Raw genomic sequence first — 20769 nt, 5'->3', positions numbered from 1 at the left:
CACTTGAAGATTCAAAAAAGAAAAAAATTAAATACAACGCCGGAGGCAGGCCGACTTCCTTAACGCCAATTGGAATCTGTTTTTCATCACTCACAAAGAAAACTCTCCCTCTTTCCTTTCTCACATATGCAAAAGTTCTTTCTCTCTCACAAACAATTTCTTCACCCTTTGGATTGAAATTTCAAGAAAAACTCAAACCCAAGTCCAAAAACTTTAAATTTGAGGACAAATATTTGCACTATTAAATTTGGAAAATGAGTTCCTCTTCGATTTGCCTTGTTCTTTCTCTTTTCTCTTTCACAAACTAGGAAACCCTCTTTCTCAGAAGCACTCTTTTCTCTTCTCGACAAAAATCAGAAATCTCACCATCTCCCTTTGTCAACAATATATATATATGTATATTGGTATGTGTGGGCTGTAACTTACTATTTCTTCATAATTTTTCCGTTTGTTTTGAATTGATTTAATTATTCCCCCAACTGGGTTAATTTAATTGTTCCACCTTTGAGAATGAGAAGTAGAAGGCAGAAGTTTTAGTTGAAGGAGATTTTTGTTTCCAGATTAAGAGAATTTTGTCCCCTTACTAATGGGTTTTTTTATTTAGGGAAGAACAGAAGGAGTAGTGGAGCGAGAGGAGAAGAAAAAGAGGCATTTGTGAGGAGGGATAAAGAACTTCACGTCTGTAAGAGAGGGAAGAGAAAGAGTTTTCTTTGTGGGTGACTCTGTTCTCTGATATGGGGGAAAAAAAAATCCATATGGCATTAAAATGAATGGAAGTGGTACTGACAACTGAATGCACTTGAAAATTTTCCCATCGAAAGATGCTTTCTTTCACCACCCATTTTTTACAAAGTTACCAACATGCCACTAATTTCTTGAAAATTACAGAAAGCTACAGTTTTAATCAAAATTACGAAAACGCCACCGATTCTACGAATACGAAATTAGATTTGAGTTTTCAAAAACTACCAAAATGCCATCCATATCTGTAAATTTACATAAAACTGTACCCGTATTCAGAAATTCACAAAAATGCCACAACATCTTAAATTACAAAACTGCCACTACCAAAATTACGAAAATGCCTCAGTATTTTAAATTACCCAAAAACCACAGATTTCTGCCAAATTACTAAAATACCACTGTACATGAACATTACAAAAATGCCACTCCAGTAATCAAATTTACGAAAATGCCACTTTTCTTATTTGCAAAAATGCCACTAAACTAATGGCACAACTTTCACAAAAATTACATTGATGCCACATTTACAAAATTACAAAAATGCCATTCAGTTTTACAAAACTACCAAAATGCCACTCATTTCATAAAATTACAAAATGCCATTATTTTTCACAAAATACCCACAATCATCAAATTTACGAAAATGCCACTATTTCTCATATTTACAAAAAAGCCATTGCTTGAAATTACTAAAATGCCAAAACTTTAACCAAAATTACATTGATGCCACTGTTCAAAGTTACAAAAATGCCACATATTTTAAATTACCAAAAAGCCACTTATTTCTACCAAATTACTAAAATACCACTGAATTTTAATTACAAAAATGCCATACTTTTCCATAAAATAACAAAATTACCTCTCAGTCATCAAATTTACGAAAATGCCACTTTCCTTATTTGCAAAAATGCCACTAACCTAATGCCACAGCCTTCACAAAAATTAAGGCACCACCTAGCGTTTCCAACCCATTTCATGAAGTGGTACTTCGTAGCCATTAATTCTTTCCATATCGAAGGAATAAATGCATAAACAAAAAACTCAAACCAATACCAATACTTATAATAATACTAACAACAATAATATAACAATAATCATTTAACACGTTTTATTGAAAAAATGAAAATGAAAATACAAAATAAAATATACAATCATTTGGTTCCACCATTTTCACAAAAATTAATAGAACTTCATATTCTAACCGATTAATTGCTTACCACGTACACTGTTTTTTTTCTTTTTGAGGCACTTGCTACATTATGTACTTTGTTAGTGTTGGAGAAAAAATGTTCACTTCTTTCGATACCTTAATTTTTTAAAATCAATGATAATTCAATTTAATATGATTGTCAAAAAATTTTAAAATTCTAAATTTAAAATTCAATAATTCTACCTAAAATTTTAAAAAAAAATATGTAAAAAAGAATGTTAAAAAAAAGAAGATATAAAATAAATAATGACCTACCTTTCAAGAAATGATCTACATGTAAAAAAAAATTGTTAGAGAAAAGATATAAAATAAAGGATGACCAAACTTTCAAATGGTTTACGTTTTGGATTAGTGGTAATTTAGTTAAAGTAGTGAATTAAGTTTAGTATTGTCAACTCGGCAGTCTTTCAGTTAGCTTGTAGCTCAGTAGTTTTCAATTACACCGTTAAATGACAACAGCCTATTTTGTTGGAAGGTTAGAAGCATGTGACTAGTTGTTGTATTAGTTGCATTGATTATACTGTGTATAAATACTGAATTGAGCTCTAATTGTAGTCGAGTATTGGAAAATCTTAATCAGAAATTAGCTGCAACTCTCTATCGGCTTTTCTCTCTGTTTCTTGCCCCCCTTTTTTTTTAATTATTATTTTCTTACCGTCAAATGGTATCAGAACGGCTTTAAAATGGTAAATTCAAAGTATACACTTCTTGTTGTTTCACCATTCTCTAGTAATATCATGAAATTATAAGAAGACAATTTCATACTTAAACACACGCACAATTTCACAAGAAGTCTCGATCACTTAGTTTGGACCGATCAATATACCAGTAATAATAAAGCCTTCAGTCAACTGTAATATGAATCGAGACATGAATCAGTATTCTGGACCCAATATTCTGTACTCTGGCTCTAACAAACATCGATTTTCTCATAATAATCCATTTTATTGAACTTACAATGGAGGCTATAATCATCGGGGTAGCTAGAGGTTACTTTTGGCAGATGCAGAGGTAATAATGGTCGACCAATTTGTCAAATATGTAAAAGGCCTGGTCACACTAGAGATGTTTGTTACTACAAAACCCCTCTACCTTTTCAACGGTCTAGTTCTCGTATGCAAGGACGCTATTCTATTAGCCATGCATGAAGCTGTAAAATATTTGGAAAAAGAAATATTGTTAAGAAATATTATTTTAAATCTAAAAATCAGTTTTCTAACATAACAAGCTTTCATGTCCGAAGCAATACTATATTAGGTACGGAAATATTTCTAGTATTCCCGATTTATAAGGCTCCGTACTACTTTTCATTTAATGACAATTGGCTGATATGTTTACGTTTCCACGTCAGCTGTTTTCCTCGTAAAAACACATTTACCGCTGGTGAAGACGGTCTATTTTATTGTTTATTATTTTCGGGCAAAACTTGAAGCCGTTTAACGCTTCTATAATAAGCCGTAAAAACACATTTACGGTTGGTGAAGAGTGGTCTATTTTACCACTCTGTCATCAAATTGATCATCAATCAATTAAGAAATGTACGTTTAACGCTTTTACGATTCCTCCATTGAAGCCGCATCCCTTTTTTATTTGGTGAACAAAGCTGCATCCCCTTAACAAAGAAGGGAAGGGGAACTAGAAAAAAGAATAATCAAAGTAAAAAATCAGAGGATAATGCTAAAAGTATGTATTATTTATTTGTATAAATATATATTGGATGGGATATATAACATATAATAACGTTTAAAGATATTTTTACATGAAATATATATATATATATATATATTAAGTTTGTTATTCTTAAAAAAAAATTTAAATAAAATAAATGATATAATAATTTTAAAAGAAAACTAAAAATATATTGAATAAGAAAAATGATTTGATAATTGTTATCAATTTAAAATTTAATTATATTAATTCTAAAAAATAATATAAATGACATATCGTATTTGATAAAATGATATAATATGATTAAACAAGCTTACGCTTGTAAACTTGGATTAGAGACTATTTGCAAATATGTTGAATACTTCTTTTTGTATGTAGATGAACTATAACTTTATTAGTCGGCGAAGATCTTCCTCATTAGTCAGCGGAGATGTTTTTGACTAACATTTGCAGACTGGAGCAGGGCTTTGATTTTGTTTCTTTTAAATATATTGCTAGATCTGCTAATAAGTTCTCCCATGTTTTATGCCAATGGGCCCTATTTTGTAAAGAGGGGTTTCTGTCCCCTAACATTTTGTCAAGCTCTTTTATTGTAATTATGGATCAGGAGAGAGGTCCTTGTGATAGGTCTTGATCCTAAGCATCTTTCTTTGTTTTTATTCCCTGCCTTTTGATTGTATAAATTTTTTTTTTAAATTTTTAAATCGGTTAAATTTTAAAATTATATTTATTAATTATTAATTATTAATTTATTTACTTTTTAAATAGAATTTAATAGATTATTAAATTTAATTCATATTTAATTACTTTTTAAATCTTTAATCATAATTTTGTTAAATTTTAAAATTATATTTATTAATCATTCATTTTTAATTAATTTATTTTTTAAATAGAATTTTAATAGATTATTAAATTTAATTCATATTTAATTACTTTTTAAATCTTTAATCATAATTTTTAATGTTAATTATTAATCATAAAAAATAAATTTTATTTCAATCAAATAAGATAAATTTTATTTGAAATTGATTAATAATCTCGTTACTCAAAAATTATAAACCATACAAATTTATTGCAAACACGTTTTCTTTTTCTTATTACTATTTTTTTATGGAACATATTGCAAGTACGTAATGTTCATTTTTTCTTTGGCGGTAGGTGGTTGATGTTGACGACCCGTGGATTGGAATTTGTCCTTCCTTATTTATCGTGATCTCACCCTTTATTGGAAGAGTTTGTTTGGGATTGTTAATTATTTCTTGGACTCTCAATGATCTAGTCGTCAACCTGACCAGAATATCTTTTTGCATAAGCAGTACTGATTGAAGATCTAGTTATAGGTCTGAGAGAAACTATGTCCCGTAACAAATATTAACAAATTTTGGTTGTACGTATAAGTAGAAGCTGGCGCAGATTTTTTTATAATATTTTGTATAATTACTAGCTTTATACATAAAAATAAAAATGAGATAAAGTATATACAACATATAATTTTTGTTCTACATATTTTTTATTATTTTCTAATCACAGTCAATATAATATTATTTTATTTAATTTTTTTAAAAAAAATAAAAATAAAAATAAAAATAAAATGAAAACTCATTTTTGATTGGCTTAAATTTATGAAATCGCTGATAATTTTATATGATATCAGCACTAGAAAATCAAAAGATTCTGAATTCAAAAGCTCAAAAAAGTTCTAAAAATCCAAAAGAAACAGAGAATATTAAAAAAAATATATAAATAAAATAAAAATTTACATTTTAATAGCTTAAGCTCTTACAATCAATATTCTATTTTTTTTTAAATATATTCAAAAAGAAAATGTTTATGCTGTCCATGCCCACAATATATATATATATATATCTCATTGGCTGGAACTTATCTTTCCGTTCCCAAAAATCCCACCCATTTTTGGTATTTCAGTCTTTCATATACACATTAAGCATCCCATTTGGCTCTTATATTAAGGTTTCTCTTTTTACTTGCTCTTCATCCTCCTCCAATGTCGGTCGACTCATCATATCTTCCTGCTGTCCGTACCAAAACAAAACCAAACACTAACCCTAACCCTAACCCTAACCCTAACCCTTATAATTACCAGCAAGTCGCATCTGCGGACAATGCTCGTCAGAGGCTGGACGACCAATCCACTCGCTCAACATGGTCTCATCGTGCATGGATGGCAACTGGCTGTGTTACTCTACTCATATGTCTGGCAAAGTCCATAATTGGCGCAGCCAATTCCCACATATGGCTCCAACCCATTTTACCAAGCTTGATCGGCTACCTACTAGCCGACCTTGCATCAGGATTGTACCACTGGGGCATTGATAATTACGGAAGTGCCACTACTCCATTTTTCGGACCACAAATCGAGGCATTTCGAGGTCACCATAAGTTGCCATCGACGATAACAAGGCGTGAGCTTGCCAACAATTTGCATGAACTTGCTCGTGCTGTCACCTTTACAGTCCTTCCCTTCGACCTTTTCTGTGATAATCCGACTATCCTCGGATTCGTCGGTGTTTGGTCCGGTTTCGTCATGTTTAGCCAGCAAATTCATGCTTGGGCACATGGCACGAAGAACCAGCTTCCGCAGCTGGTGGTGGCGCTGCAGGATCTCGGCCTGCTCGTGTCTCCGTGGCAACATGCAGCGCATCACCGGCCGCCTTATAACAACAATTATTGCATCGTAAGTGGGGTTTGGAACAAGTTTCTGTATAGGCACAAGATTTTTGAGGCATTGGAGTTGGTTGTGTTTTCTAAACTAGGTGTGAGACCTAGATCTTGGGATGAGCCAAACTCTGACTGGACTAGTTAAGATAGCGACATATGTAAAACTTACCACAATAACAAAAATTAGTATTTATATACATATATACGGCACCTTAATGGTTGACTTGCATGCTCATCTTGTATATAATAAGCTTTCCCTTTGTATTATCAGCGATATTAGAATATCTCTTATTGGTAATAAGACATATATTTCATCTTTTTATCTTTTACTATGTTGAATTACCAGGTTCCGAGATCAGATCTAGTAGTGAGGTATATTCACACGTTTGCAATAATATATATGATAACCTGAAAATTATATCACACATTATCAAACTTTCAACTCACTGCATTAATTAATTAAAAGATTGATATATAATTAAGCTTTATAATTTTGAGTCTTAATTGATCAGAACATATAACCATATGCGAATAATTTGTTAATCCCATAGCAACAAATAATGCAAGAAACAAGCTGTTATGAGCATCCCTCAATGTCACATTATTTTAAATTTCATATTTTTCACATGACAAATATTTATTTTTTCTATTTTACACTAAGGTAAGGATATTTAAACTCAAAATTATTATCTAAAATAGTGGTTTTGATGTCACGACTTGTCCTTACAATACAATAAACAAAAAGAATTTATAACCTTGTCCAACAATATGCTTTATTTTTTTTTATTAATAATATTCATATTTGTCCATATAAAAACATTATGATTTGGAACTTACTCTCAAACGAAAGTAATATAAAATAATTTTGCTTTTTTAAATATTTAGGAAACCAAACAAATTGATCGATCTTTGTTTTAACTTTTCAAAATACAAAAGAGATTGCAATCCTCTTTTTAAAAGCAAACTTTTCAAGGTAATAATAATAATAATAATAAAAAAATTAAGCATATATGTGTATCTATACACACATAAAGCATATGTGTTTATATATTATATTATTTTTTTTATTAAAAATAATTTTTTATATTATACTCAATAATAATCTATAAATATAAAAAAAAAAAATTTTAAGGGTCTAAATACCAAACTTAATTGTACATATAACACAAGCAATTATAATATAAAGAAAAGCACATATAGTATTTAATCAGCCTAGCTAACATCAGACATTTCAAACTAACTGTAAACTCACAAAAAGCGTAGCCAAACGAAATATTAATGTACAAAACGGGTAGAAAAAAATGGTGAGTTTTACATTAAGTAGTGAACTTTGATGTGAAAAGGGTCCGAACTACCAATTCAGTACTTCCATAGGGATCACTCGAGCCAAGAATTCATTTTGTTACAAAAATTAATAGAGGATCATATAAATTTTTTTGATCAGTAAATATAAATACAGAGTATCATATTGATGTGTAGTGTCTTTCTATAACCACATTAATTGCTTTATTTACTACTAACTACCACATTATTAGCTACAATTTTCTGAGATGATGGATCCTTCTCTTTGACCTTTGGCGACCAAATATAAATCCTCTGGGAAAAAAAAAAAAAAAGAAGAAAAAAATTGTCAAAGAAATGTTTTTTTTAAATGGAAAAATCATTTTTCTAACCTAACAAAGCTTTCAAGTCCTACCACGATTATTGAGTTCCAGTTAAGCAATATTATTAGAGTCTTGTCCTTTATTACTATTGGTGATTATCATCAATTTATGTGATGAATTTTAAACGAAATAATTAATTATAATTTTTTATATTAAATTTTAAAAAATAAATATTTTAATAGTAACCATTTAAATTTTTATTTGACATATCAATTTCATTGATGATTGTTCATCAATAATAACAAATAATATTTATTATTTTATCATTAAATTTTTCTATTTCTCATTAGTAGTGATAATCATAAGTGAAATTATTGATGATATGACAAGTAGTGATACGTTGTGTTTAATTATATATTAATTTTTTATTCTAATAACTTTGGAAAAGTGAAATTTTAAGGACAACCACGTAAAATGTTAAATGAAATATGTGTCTCATAAATAATGACCAACAAATTACATTTTTCAATATTATTAAGTAAATTATCAAATACACACATTGTAAATGCCTAGTCTTAAAATTACATATGTTCAAAAAAAAAAAAAAAAGGAAAAAAGAAAAGAAAAGACATCGCACACATCAAACATATTAATTAATTCTGGATAAGGTTGTTGTTATGATTGCCCTTCAATCTTTATCTTCACTTGTGTTTTGCCCTCCGATTTTCTTTTTTTTTTTTTTCCTTTGGCACTTTACCACCCAACCTCTAATTCTGTTTGCATCGCTGGGATAAATTTATTACCCTATTTGCATGATCTTCAACCTTAACTTACCCTTGAAAGTCCCTTTTACATTATCTTCAACATAACTTATCTTCTAAATGGTTTCATTTTCATAGGAATTTATCGTAATGGTATTCATATTTAGATCTTGTCATTATATTTTTAAATAAAAAATCCAAACCAGAGACATAAGAAATAATGAGAGAAAACAATTCAAGCACAAGATGGATGAAATTATGCAGACTTGTTTCTTTAAATTCCTTCCTAAGATCAAAACAAATGAAATGGAATATGTTCTTTTTTTTACTTAAAATGCTGCATGTGTTTGGACTGACCTTCTATGGCTCTAATTTCTTCTCTCAGAGATGAAAAAGGAATTTTCAATGGTAAACTCATTGTGTTTTTTGTGTTTTGGCTTAAGAATTACACACTATATATTGATCTACACAAGTTTTTTGAAAATTTTATTTTGGACAAAATTTATGACATGGGCTTTGTAGTTTTTTTTTTTTTTTTTTTTTTTCAAGTGGAATAGGATGACATGATTTGAATCTTTTGATTTGATATTAAAAACTGCAGATTTTGTCTGAAAATTGCAAAATCCGTGGAAAAATACTAGGCTGATATTTATCTAGTTTGGATATATATATATATATTTTTTTTTTTTTTGGTGTGATAATATGAAATTGATATATATTTCTATTTTAAAAATTTATATCTTGCTTTTAATACTTTTAATATGTTTTTTTAAATTAAAAATTAAAATTAAAATAATATTTGACTTTTCAAAAAAAATTATATTCACTCTTTATATAAAATATTTAATGAACTAATTTATAAATTTATAATTTTATCTGCATAATTTTTATGAATTTATTAATTATAATTTTACATTTTATTTTTTTTAAATACTACTATGGTGTAGAAAAGAAAAAAAAAAGTGTGAAATCATAATTATTTACGAGAAAGTGCAAACTAAAAAGTTGTTATACATACTATTATTAAAGTTGGATAAAAGAAATTTTACTCTTTATGTTTTAAAATTTTTCAAAATATTTTCTATATCGTCAATTGTCAATTGTGCTTTTTAAAATAACGATTGAAGATGCTTTTACATCACTTTCAGCAATTAATTTTATTGATTTGCTATTTTTCTAACTGTATTAATTTTTGATATAGCAATTAATTGACAAGTATAAATATCACCAAAAAACAAAAATTGACAGGTATAGATGTATTATTTTCCTAACTACATTAATTGCTAGTGACTTGACTATAATTAATTCCACCAAATTTCTATTTTCCAACCACTTATATATTCTTATTTACCCAAAAAAAAAAAGAAAAAAAAACTTATAGATCCTATTAATTAAAAAAAAAAAAAAAACTACAATAACGTGTTTTTTAAATAGGGATTGCAATTTGCCCTGCACGGCTCGATACCTGCGGTGCACCGCCTTTAACGGGGCTGTTTTTCCTCGAAAATTCGAGGATGTGGGACGGGCTCGGGGTAAATACCTAAAAACCAAGTCGGGGACGGACCGGGGATGGGGAATAATAACCACGCCCCGAACCCGCCCCGATATATATATATATATATATATATATATATATATATATATATATTTATGTATTATTATTTTTTTACAAAATTTCATTTATGTAAAATTATTTACTTCTTTTTTTTATTTTTTTTTAAATATATATTTTATTATAATTGTAAATTTGTTCTTTAATGTATTTTATTATATTTTTATTGCATTGTAGTCATTTTTTTTATATTTTAATCATAAAATAATTTTTTTATATAAATTTTTTTAAAAAAATATCAATTAAAAAATAAAATAGAAAAAATCGTTCCGTCCCGTCTTCACACCGCAAAATCTCCGATCCCGTTCCATATCTAAAAAAAAAAAAGAAATCGCAAAAATGGAATATAAAATTTTCCGGAACGGAGACGGGCCTGCACTGCCCTTTTGACATCCCTATTTTTACAGAAAAAAAAAAAAAGTTGTTTAGAAATGTTGTTCTAAAAGCGAAATGCATTTTTCTAACCGAACAAAACTTTCATACAGTCCACACACCATTATAAAGTACAATTGTCTTATTCAATATTAATTATACAGGGACACATGGCAAGTATTCAAGCACACTTTGGACTTCTGTGATGACCACTGAGGTTTCCAAAATTCAAAAGTAGATGCTCAATAAGCTATGAACTGATTTTTGAGTTGTTTTCTGATTGAAGACGTGGCGAGAACATTTTGGCCGTTTTAAATATTTTTCGATGCAAATTAATAAGGTGGACCATGGAATATCATGAACTTTAGCAGCTATGCTACGTTATCAAAATCGTGCAATCTAGGTATGCTAATTTTTCAAAGAAGAAAGATGGAGAAACCAGCCCATTCTGCAAAAAAAAAAATTCACGTTTTTCAAAAAAAATAAAAAGAAAATATTAATGAGTGGCCCACGTTACTCATGACGTGGTATATTTTATAAATGTGGTATCATCTGAACTGAAACCAGAATGATATAGAAGATTTTCTGAGACGAAGCACCATATATACTGGCTCCTCCTAATGAACAATTCAATATATTATCTTTTATTAAAAAAAAAAAATCATTTCCACAGTCAATTAGGAAAAATATTTTTCCAACTTATCTTTATATTGCCTTTTTTTTTTTTTTTTAATTTATAATGTGAGACTTGATATATGATATATTGTATACAAATAAATATGTGTCTGTATGTAACTAATTAGAACCATCATGACATGTTTTTTTTTGGTAAATTAGAGCTGTCATGTAATGATAAGGGATTGATTGTATATTTTTAAAGAATGTATTCAAATAATCATAAAAAGTACTATTAAGGTCAGAAAAAAATTTCACCTAAAATTATTCTGGCACATCATTTCCTAAACAAAATTTGATCAAAAAATACGATGACTCTGCATTTTTGAATCATAACATTTAGTAATTGCGTTTACAAATCAAATTAAATATTGCTCTACACATCAAATTATTTACCAAGTAATGTGATTATGATAACATATCATTCTTATTTTATTGGTTGATAAATAAATATAATTTAAAATATAAATTAAAAAACAAAAGAATAAATGTAATTCAATCCAAATTAAGAGCATTTCAAATGGAGAATGTAGATTAAGTTTTATGTGATATGAAAATTAAACGTTGTTTAAATTTATGTAGACGAATTGTTTGATTAATTCTAAAATTATTATACAAAAACTATTTATAAATATTAATTAATTATACATTTTATTATTATTTTTTAATTTTTTAGGAATTTTTATAATGTGTAACATAACTTCACTTTAACAATGTTTATGTTACAATTTAACATTTATTTTAGATATTATCATTAAAAAGTAATATTTTTAAATATGATTTACTTGACTTATGTAATATATTTATTTTTGTAATTTATATTTTCATTGAAGATACTCTAATAAAATAGAATTACTCTATTTTAAATTTAAAAAAGAAAAACAAGCATAAGCGCTACACGAATTAGGATGCATGTTAAATTGTAATCTTTTTATTTATTTTTTTCTTTTTGACAAATAGCAAAGCTACTTAAAAAATATAAACAAGGACTACATGAGATTCAGTATAAAACCAAAGCAGCCTCCAGGCCCTCGAAGAGTCATCGGCTCGCAATCATTCCCTCCATAAGTCCCACTTCTTTTGCCCACAGCTCCAGATACCAAAACCAAACCCCCAAAGCCTCAACCATCACCAGCTAGCTACTCATGGACGTCAATGCTCATCTGGGGCTTGATGATGACCCATCCACTCGCTCAACATGGTCTCATCGTGCATGGATGGCAGCTGGGTTTACCACAGTTCTCATATGTCTAGCAAAGTCCATAATAGGTGCAGCCAATTCCCACACATGGCTCCAACCCATTTTAGCAGCCTTCATAGGCTACGTGCTGGCCGACCTTGTGTCCGGATTCTATAATTGGGGCATTGACAATTATGGCACTACCTCTACACCATTTTTTGGTCCCCAAATAAAAGCATTTCAAGTTCACCATAAGTTGCCATTGGCAATAACCAGGCTTCAATTTGCCAACAATTTGCACGCACTTGCTCGTGCTATGGCCTTTACATTGCTTCCTTTCAACCTTTTTTGTGACGACTCAACAGTCCTTGGCTTTGTTGGTGTGTGCTCAGGTTGCATTATGTTTACACAGCAAATTCATGCTTGGGCTCATGGCCCAAAGACCCGGCTTCCTCCCCTGGTGGTGGCACTGCAGGATCTCGGCCTACTCATATCGCGATCGCAACATGCCCCGCATCACCGGCCGCCTTATAACAACAATTACTGCGTCGTAAATGGGGTTTGGAATGAGTTTTTGGATAAGCACAAGGTTTTTGAGGCATTGGAATTGGTTGTGTTTTTGAAGCTTGGTGTGAGACCAAGATCTTGGGATGAACCCAACTCTGACTGGATTGAAGAAACTGATAACCCATCTCAAATGATAGCCAATTCATGATCATTTTTCTCCCCTTGTTCATAGAATAGGACATATGTAAATAAATAAACAAAATTTCTTAAAATTAATTAAGGATGATATAAACGTAGTAAACCTTTTTCATAAAAATAAGATATATGTAGATGTTGGTGTTATACCCTGGAGGGCTTATTTGCTCTGATGATTCACCAACCAAACCACACCACAGCATGCCCTCAGAGTCTTTTTAGCAAACAGGTGAAAGGCCAGCATAAGATAAGAACCAGTAACCCCACCTCTCAAGAATCTCAAAACCAACCCATCTCCCACTACTATTTGTATTTGTACGCTTAGTCTAATGTTAAAACTAATGAAGAATAAGCTTTTAGATCATTGTTTCGACCAAGTAAAAAAAAAAGTCTCCAAGTTGAATTTCAACTCAAAGATCAAGATATCAGACTCAAAGCCCACTCCTTCATAAAATAAAAATCTAATTTCGTGTTCTTACTATCAATTACATGATTATTGATCATACCGAGTATCCCTAATAAAAAGGATCCGGCTTTATCAACACTGGTTTGAACTTTGAACTTTTAAACAATAAACCATCTACTTAAGACCCATTTTATGGCCCATTATTCAATGCAAAAACTGATCAAACATTTGCTATCATTGGCAAATAAATGGACCAAAATATAATTTTTTCCTTATTTGAAAGTTTAATCCAATATCCCAAAATTTTATGGCATTCTCTGCTCTGACAAACAGAATTATACAACATTGGAAGTATAATGTTGATATCAATCTAGCCAGCAGGTCACAAAATAAATAATAATTTGTTTCTTTTGCATACATTAATCTACGACAATCTAAAAGTCTTCCATCTCTACTGTACTGTACTGACTAATTATAAACATATATATATATATATATACATATCTAATTGAATAATTCTGTGCTGACCAAATCTTCCACCATATCTCATAATCTGAAAGATTGCAGTTGAAGCACAACTTAACATCACAATAAACTGAATGATGGGTTTACAACAAATATTGAGAAAAGGAGGTACTGAGGAGTCCTAGCAAGTGGGTGGTCTGGAGTAGTGAGGAGGCAGAGATGGACACCTTTCATTCATATGGGGGTATGGTTCCAATGTATTGTATTCAGGTAATTCCATTCTATACTTTCCTTTAATCTGACAGAATGGAAGCTCTACAATGTCCCCTTCATTGCACCATTTTGGCAGCCTGCTTGAATTGCTCTCAAAAAACTTCAGCATGTATGCATCCCTTATCTGCAAATGCATTCAAAAACCCAAATACAAACTAATTATATATTCAAACACAATTAATGCTTAAGAGCAACTATACGACTTTATTCATTCTAAATGGGATATCCACAGGGCCTTTTTTAGCTAACTGTTGATTTTACTAGGCTATTCAAGACCATATAAACAGAAATTTTATTGTATATGAATCATGAACTCACTGTAAACTCTGTGACTTGGATGGAAGAAGCAATTGAACCGAAAAGTCCAGCGGCTTTATACATTTCAAGAATATAAGCAATGCAGGAGGCCGACTTTCCATCACTGTAAACCCAATCGTCTTGCTCTGGAACAGCCAGCAGCTCAGCGAAAGATGTCCCACGCTTTTCGGCTTCTACTATTATATCTGGAACATCAAGTCCCTGCATCAAACACAACAGAAAGTTATACCAACAAATATTGATATGATGGCAAATTAATAACCTAGGAGTGTTTTAATACCTGAGTTCCAAGTCTCTTGTTCAATGCTTCATTCCACAAATTCGAAGCATATTCTGGTTGAAATTGATTCCAAACTGTCATAAAAGATGCAACCTGTGGTACCACACAGCTAGAAACTAAGAACTCTGCCTAAAACACTTAATAGCAGCCAATGAACAAGCTGAAAGAGAAAAAGAGTAGACTTAATTACATTCCATAATTTGGCTGATTTAGTTAGCTATGAATAACGAGAACGTAGAATCTCGTTCTTTTTCCTTCAGTTGATTATGTTCCAGTCAAATAATAATTCTACTTTTGACAGAACAACTATTTTCACTTTTATCAGAGATCTTTTATTTGGTAAATTCCAACATGATTGTATCATCTCAGTTGTGACAATCAAATATGGTAGAGTATTCATAATAGAATTTATTATGTTCACAATGTGGACCATAGAAGTTACTGTATTCATAATGGAAAAAGATGTTCATGAACATTGTAAAACTTGCATGATATAAAATATACGTTAAATTTAGGACCAAGAAATTGTGAATTATACCAGATGAGCATCCACGGGAGGTGGATAGTTCTTGTCTTTGGTATCTATCCAGCTAAATATCATGTTGTGGTATCCATATGGTTGTCCGACCATGCTCTTTGCATACTCCCAAGCAGCAGTCTCATTAAACTTGGCTCGAACATCAGGATGCAAAGGAAGCAATGCAATATGAGGATTAGAATCATCTTTATTCAGCTCAAATTCCCACCATTCATCCCATGTCAAGATAGCAATAACATCTTCTCCCTACAGAAAATAGAGAAAACGAAAAAAAAAAAAAAAAAAAAAAAAAAAGCACCTCTTTTGCATCAACCCCAAATTATTGATGTTTACTTCCATCTAATTAGGTTTCTTTCTTGTTCTTCTACTTTGATCTATATATCAAATCCCAAGTCTCCAATAAGTAATTGGTTATCAATTTACCTCCTCATTTTCATGTCCTGATTCAGCAACCCATAGCTTGCCCTCAGAGTCTTTTAAACAAACAGCAGAGTGGCCAGCATATGATCCACTGACCCATTTCTCTAGAGTCTCAAAACCACCCCATCTCCCACGGATCTTCGATATTGCAAGGAAATCTCCTGATTGAATATCGTCGACACTGATGTTAGATGCCCATGGCTGAGGACGCTTTTCAAATTTAGCCCCCATGTGCTTCTTCAGAAACTCAATGTTGGAGTTCTCACCCCATGCTGTGTTTGTGAACAAAGGGAACACATCAATTAGTGCTCGAAGTGTTCCCAGCATCCCTGCTTGCATCAGAAAAATCGAAACACCCTTTCGTTTCACCTGATATGATATACATATAGATATACGTATCAAGTTATACAACACAGAAATTCATATTCCCCAACACAAACTTGATTTTAGAGTTAAAAAATAAAAAATAAAAAATAAAATAAAAATTGCTAACTTACATAGTCATATTCAGCTTTGTTTTGCCATTCTTCGAACTCGAGTGTATGTTCCCGGGATAGGAAGTAGTAGTCCCATGTTACACTATATGGAGTTGCAAAGATGTATATATCCATACATGTCCAACTATGAGCACTGCTAACCTGATATTTAAAACTTTTTTATCAACTCAAAAAGCTCTAACAATTCAATTTTTGATTGCAAGAACTAATAAGCAGTATAGAGTTTTAATTTAACACCACCATAAACAAATACAAATCTAAGAAAAACCAATTAGATATTCCAAAACTCAAAATTTCCAGAAAAAGCACTAATTGAAAACCAAAAGAAGCAAAAAAGAAAAAACTATCCAAATAGATGATGAATTTCATTTTGGGAATGACGACCTTGATATGAAGGGTACCACCACCAAATTCACTGCCAGTCTTGTTGTGGAACTCCAGCCAAGCAGTGTTGTCATAAAAGCAAGCTCCTTTCCACTCCAGTGTGTTCTTTGAACTGGAAGAAGCATACCCAACAAAAACAGGCATGATATCCTCTGCGGTGTGGAGAGACTTGAGCACAGGCCATGAAAGCAGTCTGGGTAAGAGAGGAAGAAGATCACGAGGGTGAAATGGTAATTTTACAGCTACATGGTCATCTAGTTGTGGTGCTAAGAAGAGAGTGATGAGGGTGATGATGAAAATTGGTATGACTGTGCACAGCAGTTTAGAGATGGAATAAGCCATGGACTGTGCTCCGTTTGCTTTTGCTCATAATTTTTTTTGGTAAATATACGGCCTTTGACATTTTGGACCCATCCCATTTATTATTTTGGTTTTGGTATACATTAACATCGTTTTATATTTATTGTTGATGTATATTTATTATCATTAAACTATTATATCTCTTGTACAATTAAAATATTGGTGACGTGGATCTTGCCTGTGCATTAGAAACTAAAATCTTATTGTCTACCATATATATTAAATTTGATTTGATCTGATCTGAGTTTTCCATGCAAATTAATTAACCGTGGATAAAGAATATTCATGGGGAATAATCAAATATGATAATGCATAGTTTAATTATTTAAGGAATAATGTATGCGCCTCTTTGATATTTAATTAAGATAAGCCACTTGGTTAATCAGAATCCAATATCCAATGGCTCGCACATGTGATGATATGGACTGGTATAAAAGTTTTTTTTTTTTTTTTTTTAAAAAAAATATATATATATATAAAATAAATATAAAAACCACTGTAATCAATTATGAGAAAAATATTTTTTGCTAGGGATAACAATTAAATGTAAAAAAATCATCAAATATTAATTAAATAAATCTTCATTGATGGTGTTGGATGGCAATGGAAGAAATAGCATTAGTATTCTGCCATGACCCCAAAAACCAAAAAATATATATATAATGTTGATTCTGTGCAATTTCACAAAAATTGTTTTGCCCCATATTGATGCAGTATTTTTCTAGCCGAATTAATTGACCTACTAGCTTTACTGCAAAGTGCAAATGATGATTATTCCACCATTTCCATGTTCAACCAGGTAATTAATTTTCCCCCACCCAATTTATCAAAAATAAAATCAGGGTACTTAATTTTGATCACAACTTTTAGAGATATAATGTTGTACGATCTTAAAAGAATAACTATTTATTTCTCATTAATTCTTTTTTCTTAGTTTGGGAAATTATAATATTTCATTAAGTTGTTATTTATAATTTTACTATTATGCATATGAAATCATTCAATATCGGTATTGGATAAAATGCATGGCTTTATAAGTCTGAAAATCATTAACTTGATTATTCCGAGCAATCATAAAATTTTTACAATTGTATTCAATAAATTTTAACATGCTTGTTAGACGCTGAAGCTTAGTGGGTATATATATATTATTTTGTCACATAACTATTGTAAAATTATTCCACCCCAGTATTATGTTTTTATTATCAAACAAATAATTACACAGCAAAGTTTAAAAAGAAAACACTAATTCTTTTTTTTTTTTTTTTTAGTCTCTAGAATGATTATAATTGCGCTTTACCATTCTATTTTTCATTATAACATTAATTTCTGGTCAAAATATAACATCAGATTTTCTATAAACTAACAAATGAGTGTTTGAAAATTACTTACTTTTTTGGTTTTTCCATTTTGACCCTAAAAAAAATTGCTTTTTCTTATTTGAATGATGCCGTGTACGGAATATAATCTATAAAAGGATGGCTTTAGATGCTTTAAGAACTTGAATATTCCTCAATTGTCATAGTCCTTTACTTAACACATGGAAACAAACTGATTTCCCATTTTTTGTCCATACATTTACTTAAAAAATTAATTTTACAAGAAATTTCTCAAAACAGGGAAATAAAAAAATATGCAAATAAAAATAAAATAAAATAAAATAAAGAAAGAAAAAATTCCACCACAAACACCCATCACTAGATCTCCACCCTTGCTTATCATGACTCCGCTCTTTTTGTTTTTATCTCTAGCAAATTTAGACCAATCCAACGGGTAGAACCATCCCACATAATCAACCCCAAGTTACAAGGCAATGGACTCCCTCAAGTAAGACAAACCCATTTTATGGTCCAATTTCAATGCAAAAAGGATTGGCAGAGAAAGTAGATGAACCACAAAGTGCAGGACTTTTCTACGTAAAAGGACCTTAACAAAAAGTACCCAACTCTACCACGGATTCTCTATGACATTCTGAGATTTGCATAACACCACGCAGCCTCATGCCCACCACATCATTGCCTCAAAGGCTCTAACTCATATCCTCCACAGAGCCACAACTCTTTTTTCCACAGCCACTGTTTCATTCCTCGTATATATCGCCTCCCATTTTGGCTCTTATATTGGTTTCTAACTTTCACTCTTAGACCACAGTTATCCGATGTCCATCTTAGCCCAGAATAAGTTCTTTTTTTCAGAGCAAAAAAAGTTCTCCTCTTTGAGTTCCCATCACCATGTCCACGCATCCCCATTTCCCATTTTCCGCACACGGGTGCATTGCTTGGCCACCACAACCACCACCACCACTGTCAAACCTAAGCCCAACCCTGACCAGTTACTGGTCAAACCGCAACTCATATCTCCACCCTCCCCGGTCTCCATCAAGGCTCGTCCGGTGCTTGATGACCCAAGTCTTCTCTCAACATGGTCTCATCGTGCATGGGTGGCAACTGGGTGTACTACGGTTCTCACTTCTCTGGCAAAGTCCATAATGGTTGCAGCCAATTCGCACATATGGCCGGAGCCCATTTTAGCAGGCTTGGTTGGCTACGTGCTGGCTGATTTAGGGTCCGGAGTTTACCACTGGGGAATTGACAATTATGGCCATGCCTCTACTCCAATTTTTGGTTCACAAATCGAGGCATTTCAAGGTCATCATAAATGGCCATGGACAATAACTAGACGTCAATTTGCTAACAATTTGCATGCACTTGCTCGTGCTGTGACCTTTACAGTGCTTCCCATTGGCCTTGTTTGTGATAACCCAACTGTCCTCAGCTTTGTTGGTGTCTGCTCAGGTTGCATTATGTTTAGCCAGCAATTTCATGCTTGGGCACATGGTACAAAGAGCCGGCTTCCACCTGCAGTGTTAGCACTGCAGGATCTCGGCTTACTCGTATCACGGTCACAACATGCCGCGCATCACCGGCCACCTTATAACAACAACTACTGCATAGTTAGTGGGGTTTGGAATGAGTTTTTGGATAAGCACAAGGTTTTTGAGGCGATGGAGTTGGTTCTGTTTTTCAAGCTAGGTGTGAGACCTCGGTCTTGGGATGAACCAAACTCTGACTGGACTGAAGATATTGATACCCCATCTCAGATCATAGCCAACTCATGAACCTCTTTTTTTTTTTTTTTTTTTTTTTTTTTTTTGGCATTTCTATTCCAAGTCATTTCATTGCAATATAATAGTTCATGGAATTGTTTGCAGAATGTATAATGTATATTGTACGATTTGTTTCAGGAGATTACCTGGCACTTGACGTTGAATATGATCATTGAATTTTTAGCTCGAGGCTTCAAACTCATCGTACTGTGGCTTCGCAGTGTCTTCTGTTATAGTTTAACTGGTCTAATCTCCATATGAGATGGCCTAACTTGCAAAATATATATATATATATATATGTACATGGAAGGTTGCAAAAATCAGAGAGAATACCCAAATTGGTACAACAAGATCATGTATGTCCTTGCGACAAGCTTTTCGCCAATATATCTGTCCATTTTTTTGTTGGTTTCTTTCATGGCATATTGAACAGTACAGAACCAGAAATTGATACAATTCCTGATTCTAAAACCAAAAGCTGTGCATTTCAATCAAATTTTGGGGACTTTTTATGA

At 31.4% G+C, this 20769-nt stretch overlaps 4 protein-coding genes across 4 annotated transcripts; 3 read left to right on the top strand and 1 right to left on the bottom strand.

Annotated features, from left to right (window-relative positions):
• The first annotated feature begins 5425 nt into the window (after positions 1 to 5425).
• LOC107431800 (fatty acid desaturase 4, chloroplastic) lies at positions 5426 to 6630 on the top strand. Its single transcript, XM_016042802.4, has one exon. The coding sequence runs from the start codon at positions 5628 to 5630 to the stop codon at positions 6444 to 6446; it is 819 nt and encodes a 272-aa protein (XP_015898288.4). The 5' UTR covers positions 5426 to 5627; the 3' UTR covers positions 6447 to 6630.
• A 5662-nt stretch (positions 6631 to 12292) lies between these two features.
• Positions 12293 to 13865, top strand: LOC107405839 (fatty acid desaturase 4, chloroplastic). The gene has a single exon (XM_016012933.4). The coding sequence runs from the start codon at positions 12471 to 12473 to the stop codon at positions 13218 to 13220; it is 750 nt and encodes a 249-aa protein (XP_015868419.3). The 5' UTR covers positions 12293 to 12470; the 3' UTR covers positions 13221 to 13865.
• A 138-nt stretch (positions 13866 to 14003) lies between these two features.
• On the bottom strand, positions 14004 to 17215 carry LOC107405833 (uncharacterized). The gene is made up of 7 exons (XM_048465459.2): positions 16789 to 17215; positions 16405 to 16545; positions 15911 to 16276; positions 15488 to 15733; positions 14950 to 15042; positions 14670 to 14870; positions 14004 to 14475 (listed from the first exon to the last, which is right to left on the bottom strand). The coding sequence occupies exons 1-7, from the start codon at positions 17128 to 17130 to the stop codon at positions 14260 to 14262; spliced, it is 1605 nt and encodes a 534-aa protein (XP_048321416.2). The 5' UTR covers positions 17131 to 17215; the 3' UTR covers positions 14004 to 14259.
• Positions 17216 to 18842: 1627 nt separating this feature from the next.
• LOC107405836 (fatty acid desaturase 4-like 1, chloroplastic) lies at positions 18843 to 20667 on the top strand. The gene has a single exon (XM_016012930.4). It carries the CDS (start codon positions 19307 to 19309, stop codon positions 20264 to 20266), a length of 960 nt encoding a protein of 319 aa, XP_015868416.2. The 5' UTR covers positions 18843 to 19306; the 3' UTR covers positions 20267 to 20667.
• Positions 20668 to 20769: the final 102 nt, after the last annotated feature.

This window comes from Ziziphus jujuba, chromosome 1 (genome assembly GCF_031755915.1).
Source record: "Ziziphus jujuba cultivar Dongzao chromosome 1, ASM3175591v1".
Classification (NCBI taxonomy): domain Eukaryota; kingdom Viridiplantae; phylum Streptophyta; class Magnoliopsida; order Rosales; family Rhamnaceae; genus Ziziphus; species Ziziphus jujuba.
This window is presented reverse-complemented; position numbering and strand designations above follow the sequence as displayed.